Here is a 10,886-nt window from a genome sequence, read left to right as displayed (position 1 = left end):
TTTTTTTTTTGAGATGGAGTTTCGCTCTTGTTGCCCAGGCTGGAGTGCAGTGGCACGATCTCGGCTCACCGCATCCTCTGCCTCCCTGGTTCAAGTGATTCCCTACCTCGGCCTCCCAAATAGCTGGGATCACAGGTACCCGCCACCATACTGGCTAATTTTTGTATTTTTAGTAGAGACGGTTTCCACCATGTTGGCCAGGCTGGTCTGGAACTCCTGACCTCAGATGATCTGCCCGCCTCGGCATCCCAAAGTGCTGGGATTACAGGTGTGAGCCACCACACCTGGCCCAACAGCGGCTTTTTTAAAAATCAAGGTTACATTTATTAAACACTCCAATTTTTTTTTTTTTTTTTTTTTAAATCATGTCTGAGCTGTTGTGGAAAATTTGACTTACTCCCCTGGAATTTGCCCAACACCGTGATACAGTGGGGACGAGGAAGCAAGGTGCTTGGTCCCTGCCATTGCCGCATTTGTCATTTAAGCATGTACAGTACAATCCATTCATTGGGTATTTGGGTGCCTGATATGTGCCATTGTCAGGATACAGGGATTAAAACGGATCTGATTGATCCTTCCTGGAATTTTCACGGTGCCAAGAAGGAACTGAGGCTCCTCCTCAACAGAATGGGGGTAGGATCCCACTCCAGGAGGGCAAACTTTTCTGTTTGTTCATCTCTAGGATGAGGGAATTAATTAGAAGCTCTCCAGGACTTAGAGCTCAGAAGTTGCCATCAACAGTAAAAAGCTGCTTGGGAGTCCCTGGAATTCATGAAAATATCCTTAGGAGGAGGCTAAGTTCAGTTGCTGGTGATAACACCCTTTCTTCCTTTGGTTTCCTCTCTCCACTTTGCTGTCTTCTGTGCAAAGGTACCTGGAAGCTAGAGGTAATCAGCTGTCCTTACTATTTCAAAGCAGTCTCCCTTCCCAAAGTATATCCAGGCACAAAACAGCTAGGCCAGACTTTTCCTCAGAAGGATGCGTCCCTGAGTTTAGGGGACCTTGACTCTACGAGGAGCACACATACTGGGATTGTTACGTTCTTTGCTTTGGCCCTGGTCCCATCTCGGCTCTGTGCACCCTTGGAAGGAAAAGAGTCTAGGAGGCATTCTGGTGTTCGTCAACCTCCGTCATGTTTGAGTCCTGGAGATGACCATGACATGTTAAGCCTTAAGTTTGGTCCTTGCCCAAACAGCATGCTGGACTCCCGCAAGGCACATTAGGCGTGGGGCCACAGCTTTCTGGCTGATGTGGCTGAGTCGGCCTAAGGGGAAAATGAAAGTAAAAACAAGCCCCAGTTCTACTAGGAAACCCAAACTGAGCAATTTCAGGCTTATCCAGCTCCTGGGACGACCAGGAAGTGACTGAGGAGCGGTGCACCGAGACGGACATCGCTGGGGGTTAACCCCCCGCCGCTAATATTTCCGCTCCAAAGCTTGGCAAGATGTAGAAACCTAGATTCCCTTGCAAGATCCACGCGACCAGCGTCGGCCACACTGTGCTTCCTGAGGTCCCCTTGTTTAGTGATTCTTCGTTATGGCCGCCCGTGTGCCTTCGGCTTAATGGGGAGGACATCGAAATTCCGATTTCAGGGTCGCAGGGCGCGGGCCCCGACTTAGAGAAGGAAGGGGCAGCCATTTTGAGACCAGAAGAGGGTGGAAGGGACCATATTGAGAACGCCGGTTCCCTGGGGGCCGCCATTTTAAGAGACGCCCTGTACGGTAAACTCCTTGACATGGGGGCCGCCATGTTGGTACGGCCATCTTGGAATGGGAGCGGCTGTGGGCGCAGCCATCTTAGATATAAAACCGGCTCCAGTCGGGGTAACTGAAGCCAAGCTCCGCCCCTCCCCCTCTAAGAGTTCCTCTGCTGTGCGACTGCACTCCCGCACCCTCCCCTAAATCCACCCTCTTCGGCCTGTTTACCTTTTAACTTGGCTTCGTTGCACGTTTGTGTGTGTGTGTTTGTTCTCCGCAGCCTCTTGAGCGTCTGTTGTACTTAATTCTTCCACTGTGGACGCTCTCTCGCGCCCGCCATCCCCCGACCCGGCTTTTCTCCGATCCTTGACAATGTCTAGCCTGTTTTGATTGGCTCTATTCCCTGGGTATGGCAGATCTATTGCTTGATGATCCTCTCCCCCCAAGAATTCTAACACAGGAGCTGTCCTGAGGCTCTGGATGACTTTATTCTTCAAATGGCTTTACTCTCCAGTAGCTCCAGGTGAGACTGAGAGCTAGAACCTGGCCCATCCCTCTCTCCATTGTCTGAGCGGGTCATCAAAGGAAGTGGGCAGGACGCTGGCAGTCTGACGGGGCCCTGCTGTGGGTGGAGCAAAGGGTGCCTCATATCTCTGGGGTGCTTGGGGTCGGCCACAAAGGTGGAAGGAAATGGGGTCGACAGATGAGGGTGGGCCTTGTGCTTCAGATAACCTCACATGGTCAGGCAAGGGTTAGGGATGGGATGCAGGGAGCCTCAGGGGCTCACGACAATTACCGACCTAAGGAAGGGCCCAGGAGAGGGAAAAGGGAGGAGTTGTGAGAAGGGACAGGGGAGCTCAGAGGAGAGCACAGAAGAACTTCTTCTCCCGGAAGGGGTTCTCCGAAGTGGGCACAGGGGTGATGAGGGGATCCTCACAGGCGTGGGCATCACAGTAAGTCATCAGGTCTGCGGCTGCCTTGGACACCTGGGACAGCCAGGAGGGGTACTGTTAGCCAGGACCTCTAAAGGGGACTGCAGCCTCCCTCCCCAAATGGGTTCTCTTTTGCCATCTCCAGGGCTCCTTATGACTGTCTTATTCCTCATCCCCCACAGAGACCTGGGGACAGCTCTCTGCAGGGCCCCAGACTCCTCCCCTGACCTCAGGGAGTGCAGGAAAGAACGCATCTCTTATCCTGAGCTTTGGGAACCTGCAGCACAGCACGGCCTGGCCAACTAATGGGAGAGCCAGCCAGGGTCCCACCTACCTTTATCCGGCACAAGCTGGCTTCAATCTTAAGCTGTTCCACCATCTTGCGTGCTTGCCCAATACTCATAGTGCTGTTTACCGGGGTCTCACCTTTCATCCTGGAAAAAAAGAGGGACCTCTCAGGGAACCGTCTCAGCTGGAGGCCCTCCTCCATGCTCACTCCACACCAACCTTTACAAGGCTGTGGTCATACCCCAATATTTTGTTTCCCTCCTATCCTCCTCCTCCTCCTCCAGTGGACTGTCTCATCCCTGTATTCCTCATGGAAAAAATAGGGTGGGATGAGGTGCTCCCCAAACTCCCTCATGGCCTGGGCCACAGATCATTAAACCTTACACAAATGATGTAAGACTTTTCAGCCCTTCAAACCATGTGTGTTCCCAGCTCTGAAGACCTCAACCAACCCTGATGAGGAGGGTACATCACCTCTATCTGCTCCAGTGAGCCCCAGCAGGAGAAAAACAGGCTGTTACCTACTCACCTAAAGCCACAAGCAGCAGTAGCAGACCTGGGTGTAGGGTCAGTGGAGGGTACCAAAACCTTCTGCCTGAGATGGGTGCCCCACCCTGCAGGGAGTTGCAGCTGAAAGTATCTGATGCAGAAGCAGTGACTATAGGCAAGGAGGCCACTGAGGAGGGTCAGGCCAGAGGTCCGTCCAGGACTGGTCTCAGTTTCTGCAGCTGAAGCACTGCCTGGATGGCTGGTACCTGAAGGATGAAGGATGCTAGAAGGAGCTGCTCAGATCCTGGAACATACCAACTGCCTGGCCAGTGGGGGAGCCTAGCTGCCTGCATCCCCTGCGCACACCCCCACTGTCGCTGGTTCACTGCCTGCCCCTCCCCCATTGCAGGCATCCTGAGTCTGGGCTAGAGCCCTCCCCAACAGAGCTGAGGCCAAGGCCGACTCCCCCTCTCAAATGAGGTGGTCTGGGCCTATGACAGCCCCTGCAGTGGAGTCTGTACTGGCTGCGGGGGACCCTGCTCATTTGAAAATCTGACATCAGCTGGGCAGTCGCCCCCCTCCTTCCTTCCTCCCTCTACCCTGACACAGCACTTAGCACCTGAATCTTCGTTTCTCTCCCAGGGACCCTCCATTTTCCATATCCAGGAAAATGTGATGCGCCACAGGTATCAGCGTCTGGATTGCCACTTCACATCTTAGCCACAAGTGACTCAGTGGAAGATCCAGAGGCAGCAGAGGCTCGTCAGGAAGATGTCTACAGAAAAGGTAGACCAAAAGGAGGAAGCTGGGGAAAAAGAGGTGTGCGGAGACCAGATCAAAGGACCGGACAAAGAGGAGGTAGGAGGCCTTGTGGGGACAGTCAGCAGAAATATACTGGAAATAGGTGGGCTGGCGTGAAGTAGGGGGTGGTGGATTGGTTTGAAGAATTTCATTCATTTTGAATAGATTACTTCCCACGCCCGCAACAGTGTGCAAAGATGTACACAACACTGGCCTTGCCCTCTGAAGGACTTTATCTGGGGTAATAGACGTCTACAAAATAGAAGATACCACTTGCCAAAAGCTAGTCTAGATAATGTGCTGTGGGGACTCTGAAGACTGCATCCAGTTAGGGTCAGAGAAGGTCCACAAAACGCGGAGCTGAAATGCTACCACGCTGGGAACAGGGGACTAATCTGCCTGCGCAACAACGCAGGAGGCCCAGGTTGCCGCAGACTGCAACATGCTCTAGGCGAATGTCCCCGCCTTAGATGCCTAGGGGCTGTGGGCGATAAAAATCAGCGCCAACTGGATGACCGTCTCACTTGCCCGCTTAGCCGGTGAAATGGCCTGTGGTGAAGGTGTGCACAGAGGGATGTGATTGCAGTCTCGAGGGAGGGCCAAGCGGAGGCTGCAGTCAGCGCATCCCCTGGGGCATATCTTGGGGCCTGCAGGGAGGCAGGCGTCTTTCCCCTTTGGTCACGGTAACCAGAGGCAAACCTGCCGCACAGAGAGCCAGCGGAGAGCGCAGGGAGACGCCAGCCTCGCAGCCCGTGAAGGCTCCGCCCCGCTGCGCCGGACGCCGCGCTGAACCCCGCCCTGGGCCGAAGCCCCGCCTCCCAGGGCTACCAAAGCGGCTGGCGGAGAGGGGCGGGACTTCCCCGGGAGCCGGAAGTCTCGTCTCACGGTTGCCCTGGCAGCGCGCGAGGCTGGTGAGTCGGTCGCCCTGTGGCAGCCGGCCGGCTGGTTTCCATGGTTGCACGATTAGGTAGGGGCTCCGGGCGCTTTGCCCACCCCTCGAGCCGGAGGGGACTGGCGGGAAGCGGCAGTTGGCTGCAGGGCGCTCCGCCTGGCGTGGGGCGCAGCCGTATCGGGGAGCGAGCTCAGCTCGAGGCGGAGAGGAGAAACTCGGGAAGCAATTGTGGCTACTCTTGGGCTACTGGTTTCAAGTGTGGCCGTATGACCTTAGGCAAGTCGCACATTCTCTTCGTGCAGCTGCCTAGCAGTGTGGATTCAGTATCACCGTGTGTGTGAAGCTCTTTGTAAGAATTGTAAGGTGCTCATTCTTTATTACATAGCTGTGAATGAGTATCAAGGTGGTTTGTCCCAGAATCAAATGCCTGGAGAAGGAATTCCACTGAGGAGATCTAGCACTGGGCGGGAGGGAACACAGTGGAGGAAAGGGAAGGGATAATTGGCTGAGTGGCACAATCATTTGGAGAAAGGCCGTATATATGAAACAGTGACTTTGCTATCCTGCTATCTCTCGTTCCTCAAAGCCAGTCCAGTAAGCTTTTTTGTCCCCACTTCCCTGGGGAAAGGAGTCACTCTTTTCCCCCCTCTCTCTTTCCAGGAACCACCACCTCCTGCATCCCATGGCCAGGGGTGGCGTCCAGGTGGCAAAGCAGCTAGGAACGCAAGGCCTGAACCTGGGGCCAGACACCCTGCTCTCCCGGCCATGGTCAACGATCCTCCAGTACCTGCCTTACTGTGGGCCCAGGAAGTGGGCCAAGTCTTGGCAGGCCGTGCCCGCAGGCTGCTGCTGCAGTTTGGGGTGCTCTTCTGCACCATCCTCCTCTTGCTCTGGGTGTCTGTCTTCCTCTATGGCTCCTTCTACTATTCCTACATGCCGACGGTCAGCCACCTCAGCCCGGTGCATTTCTACTACAGGTGAGAGGGGCGTTCTAGCAAAATAGAGGACTCCTATGGGAATTGTAGGGCCCTTGGAGCTCAGTTCAATCCCCTCATTTACAGATGAGGAAAACTGGAGCCAGGTGTGCTTACAGGACTTCTCAACTTTGATAGCGCAAGGCTAGATTTGGGTTGCCAGGGCTAGGGTTCTAGTTCTCCCTCTGATTACTGAAATCTAGTTTTAAAAAAAGAAAAAGGAAAAAAAATCCACTTCTATCATTATGAGGATCAATTCTATTTTGGTTGGATCACCCCTCTCTAAGGGCCAATGTAGAATTTTGAGCCAACTCAACCCCTTAGTGCAGAACCAACCTGGCTTTCAGGAGCTATTAGGAAAGCAGTAGTTTGTCTTTTACATTACTGCCTCCCAGTGAAGGAGTGGCCTGCCCCTCCACACCTGTGGGCGTTTCTCATCAGGTGGGACAAAAGACTGAGAAAAGATGCTGGGAGGGCTCGGTGATTCATGCCTGTAATCCCAGCACTTTGGGAGGCCGAGGGTGGGGGGGGCGTGGATCACGAGGTCAGGAGTTCCAGACCATCCTGGCTAACACGGTGAAACCCCGTCTCTACTAAAAATACAAAAAATTAGCCGGGCGCAGTGGCGGGCGCCTGTAGTCCCAGCTATTCGGGAGGCTGAGGCAGGAGAATGGCGTGAACCCTGGAGGCAAAGATTGCAGTGAGCTGAGATCGCACCACTGCGCTCCAGCCTGGGTGAAAGAGTGAGATTCCATCTCAAAAAAAAAAAAAAAAAAGAGACACAAAGTATAGAGAAAGAAAAGTGGGCCCAGGGGACCCGCGCTCAGCATACGGAGGACCTGCAGTGGTCTCTGAGTTCCCTCAGTATTTATTGATAATTATCTCTACCTCTCGAAGAGGGGGATGTGGCAGGACAATAGGGTAATAGTGGGGAGAGGGTCAGCAGGAAAACATGTAAACAAAGATCTCTGTTTCATAAACAAGGTTAAGAAAAGGTGCTGTGCCTTGATGTGCACCTATGCAAACATCTCAGCGCATTGAAGAGCAGTATTGCCACTAGCATGTCTCACCTCCAGCCCTAAGGCGGTTTTCTCCTATCTCAGTAAATAGAATGTACAATCGGGTTTTACATTCCATTGTCCAGGGAGGAGCAGGAGACAGATGCCTTCCTCTTACCACAACTGCAAAGAGGCCTTCCATCTTTTACTAATCCTCCTCAGCACAGACCCTTTATGGGTGTCAGGCTCAGGGGACGGTCAGGTCTTTCCCTTCCACAGGGCCATATCTCAGGCTATCACATGGGGAGAAACCTTGGGCAATACCTGGCTTTCCTAGGCAGAGGTCCCTGTGGCCTTCCACAGTGTATTGTGTCCCTGGGTACTTGAGATTGGAGAATGGTAATGACTTTTAACAAGCATACTGCCTTCAAGCACTTTTTTAACAAAGCACATCCTGCATAGCCCTAAATCTGTTAAACCTTGGGTCAACACAGCGCATGTCTCTGCGAGCACAGTGTTGGGGCTAGGGTTACAGATTAACAGCATCTCAAGGCAGAAGAATTTTTCTTAGTACAGAACAAAATGGAGTCTCTTATGTCTACTTCTTTCTACATAGACACAGTAACAGTCTGATCTCTCTCTTCCCCACACCCAGTCCCTGAAAGTCTGCTGCACAATAGAGATTATGGAAACATAAGATGAGTAGGTGCATAAGTTTGCCTCCCAGAGAGTCTTGCCTCTTGACTGGCCCCTTAGTTCCTTCCCATTTTACAAACCCTAACAAGTGCCAAATTCTCTCTCTCTTTTTTTTTTTTTTTTGAGATGGAGTCGCTCTGTCACCCAGGCTGGAGTGAAGTGGCACAGTGTCTGCTCATTGCAATCTCCGCCTTCCTGGTTCAAGTGATTCTCGTGCCTCAGCCTCCCAAGTAGCTGGGATTACAGGTGTGTGCCACCACGCCTGGCTAATTTTTGTATTTTTAGTAGAGATGAGTTTTTTTTTTTTGTTTTTTTTTATGGAGTCTTGCTCTGTCGCCCAGGCTGGAGTGCAGTGGCGCAACATCGGCTCACTGCAAGCTCCGCCTCCCGGGTTCACGCCATTTTCCTGCCTCAGCCTCCTGAGTAGCTGGGAATACAGGTGCCCATCACCACGCCCGGCTAATATTTTTTTTTAGCAGAGACAGGGTTTCACCATGTTAGCCAGGATGGTCTCGATCTCCTGACCTTGTGATCCACCCACCTTGGCCTCCCAAAATGCTGTGGGTTTCACCATGTTGGCTAGGCTGGTCTTGAACTCCTGAACGCAGGTGATCCGTCCGCCTCGGCCTCCCAAAATGCTGGGATTACAGACGTGAGCCACCGCACCCCACCAAGTTCTCGCTGCTTTTTTTTTTTTTTTTCTTTTCTTTTTGAGACAGTCTCGCACTGTCGCCTAGGCTGGAGTGTAGTGGCACAATCTCAGCTCACTGCAACCTCCGCCTCCGGGTTGAAGCCATTCTCCTGCCTTGCCTCAGCCTCCCAAGTAACTGGGATTACAGGTGCCTGCCACCACACCTGGCTAATTTTTTTTTTGTATTTTTAGTAGAGACGGGGTTTCACTATGTTGGCCAGGCTGATCTCGAAGTCCTGACCTCATGATCCACCCCCTCGGCCTCCCAAAGTGCTGGGATTACAGATGTGGGCCACCGCACCCAGCCTAGTTCTCTCTTCTCAACAGTGGTTGTAGGACCTGTCAACAGATGCAGAGAAAGGTGTATCAATGGTTTAAAGTCATTTTTTCCCTTAAGTCCCTGGTCTGGAGCTATAGTTTCTAAAGCAGAGCTTCTTAAACTTGTAGGAAATGGATCTTATGGCCCTTCCTGCCATAAAAATGTATATACATGCCTAGGCATATGCTGCGCCCACACACCCACGTGCAAATTTGCCTACAATTGAAGGGGTTTGTGAGCCTCTTAATAACCATCTGTAGATCCTTTTGGAGGCGTTTTCTCAAACTGGGACCCAGACCAGAGCTACCAAATCAGAATCTCTTGGGGTGGGACCCTGGAAATTACTTTTTCTTTTTTGAGATGGAGTTTCATTCTTATTGCCCAGGCTGGAGTGCAGTGGCGTGATCTTGGCTCACCACAACCTCTGCCTCCAAGTTCAGGTGATTCTTCTTCCCCAGCATCCCGAGTAGCTGGGATTACAGGCATGCGCCACCACGCCTGGCTAATTTTGTATTTTTAGTAGAGATCGGGTGTCTCCATGTTGTTCAGGCTGGTCTTAAACTCCTGACCTCAGGTGATCCGCCCACCTTGGTCTCCAAAAGTGCTGGGATTACAGGCGTAAGCCATCACTGCCTGGCCCTGGAATTTACATTTTTATCAAGCTCCTTAAGTCTTTAGAAACACTAAAGTGTGAAACTATTTAATTAAGTATCTGTAGATTCCCATCTAAGAACATCTGCTCTAATGAGAGGACATACATTGAAGTCATAGGAAGAAAATGAAATAATCATTCTGGTATCTTGAATCTCCTGGCCACATTTGTTCTTCATCTTTGTAACATAGAGAAGGGTGCCTGTTCTGAGAGAAGGGAGGAGGGCAGGGGAGCCTTAGGGGGCCAAGGTGTGTGGACGGACTAGTAAGACGAACTTAGCAGAGTATCCTCCTCCATTCTCATTTAGGACCGACTGTGATTCCTCCACCACCTCACTCTGCTCCTTCCCTGTTGCCAATGTCTCACTGACTAAGGGTGGACGTGATCGGGTGAGTATCGGAACTAGAGAGAGGTTTCATTAGAGCTTTAATGATTCGGAATAGGAAGACTTGAGAAAGGCCTAGAGAGCAGAAATTGAGTAATAAGAGACTGGCCAGGTGCGGTGGCTCACGCCTGTAATCCCACTACTTTGGGAGGCTGAGGCAGGCAGATCACCTGAGGTTGGGAGTTCGAGACCAGCCTGACCAACACGGAGAAACCCTGTGTCTCCTAAAAATACAAAATTAGCTGGGCGTGGTGGCACATGCCTGTAATCCCAGCTATTCAGGATGCTGAGGCAGGAGAATCACTTGAACCCGGGAGGAGGAGGTTTCGGTGAGCCGAGATCACGCCATAGTACTCCAGCCGGCAACAAGAATGAAGCTTCATCTTAGGGGAAAAAAAAAGACTAAGAGGAAGGCTTTGAAGGAAAAGAAATTAAAATGAGTTGTGTGTGTTGATTGATATTTCTGCAGCAGGTGTTAGACGTGTTCTTTCTCAACATAGTCCCTGACTTACGATAATTCAACTTAACAATTTTTCAACTTCACAGTGGTGCAAAAGTGACATACATTCCTTAGACACTGTACTTCACGTACCTGTACAACCATTCTGTTTTTCACTCTTTTTTTTGTTTTTGAGACAGAGTCTCTGTCGCCAGGCTGGAGTGCAGTGGTGCAATCTTGGCTCACTGCAACCTCTACCTCCCGGGTTCAAGCGATTCTCCTGCCTCAGCCTCCTGAGTAGCTTGCACTACAGGCACGCGCCACCACACCCAGCTAATTTTTTTGTATTTTTAGTAGGGATGGGATTTCACTATGTTGGCTGGGATAGTCTGGATCTCTTGACCTTGTGATCTGCCCGCCGTGGCCTCCCAAAGTGCTGGGATTATAGGCGTCAGCCACTGCACTCAGCCTGTTTTTCACTTTCAGTACAGTATTCAATAAATCACATGAGATATTCACTACTTTATTATAAGTATAGGCTTTGTGTTAGATGATTTTAACCAACTATAGGTAGGCTAACGTAAATATTCTGAGCATGTTCAAGATAGGCTAGGCTAAATAAGCTATGAAGTT

At 51.5% G+C, this 10,886-nt stretch overlaps 2 protein-coding genes across 6 annotated transcripts in view; one reads left to right on the top strand and one right to left on the bottom strand.

Moving 5' to 3' along the window:
* The first annotated feature begins 1,748 nt into the window (after positions 1-1,748).
* The window catches only part of BSCL2 (Berardinelli-Seip congenital lipodystrophy 2 (seipin)), a 19,917-nt gene continuing 10,779 nt past the window's right edge, over positions 1,749-10,886 (top strand). For 2 of the 5 annotated variants that reach the window (XM_011993392.1, XM_011993390.1), the window contains exons 1-4: positions 1,749-2,220; positions 4,049-4,264; positions 5,760-6,076; positions 9,737-9,818. In XM_011993392.1, the coding sequence (XP_011848782.1) occupies positions 4,178-4,264; positions 5,760-6,076; positions 9,737-9,818 (486 nt within the window). In that variant the 5' untranslated portion in view covers positions 1,749-2,220; positions 4,049-4,177. Of the gene's footprint in view, positions 2,221-3,649; positions 4,265-5,054; positions 5,175-5,759; positions 6,077-9,736; positions 9,819-10,886 lie in introns of those variants that run through there. The other 3 variants (XM_011993394.1, XM_011993393.1, XM_011993391.1) reach the window with 2 other exon arrangements.
* Positions 2,162-3,779, bottom strand: GNG3 (guanine nucleotide binding protein (G protein), gamma 3). The gene is made up of 3 exons (XM_011993389.1): positions 3,447-3,779; positions 2,964-3,063; positions 2,162-2,683 (listed from the first exon to the last, which is right to left on the bottom strand). Exons 2-3 carry the CDS (start codon positions 3,060-3,062, stop codon positions 2,555-2,557), a joined length of 228 nt encoding a protein of 75 aa, XP_011848779.1. The 5' UTR covers position 3,063; positions 3,447-3,779; the 3' UTR covers positions 2,162-2,554.

Source organism: Mandrillus leucophaeus, unplaced genomic scaffold, assembly GCF_000951045.1.
Source record: "Mandrillus leucophaeus isolate KB7577 unplaced genomic scaffold, Mleu.le_1.0 Scaffold43, whole genome shotgun sequence".
Lineage (NCBI taxonomy): Eukaryota > Metazoa > Chordata > Mammalia > Primates > Cercopithecidae > Mandrillus > Mandrillus leucophaeus.
The sequence above is the reverse complement of the archived record's forward strand: the minus strand, read 5'-3'. Positions and strand labels throughout refer to the sequence as shown.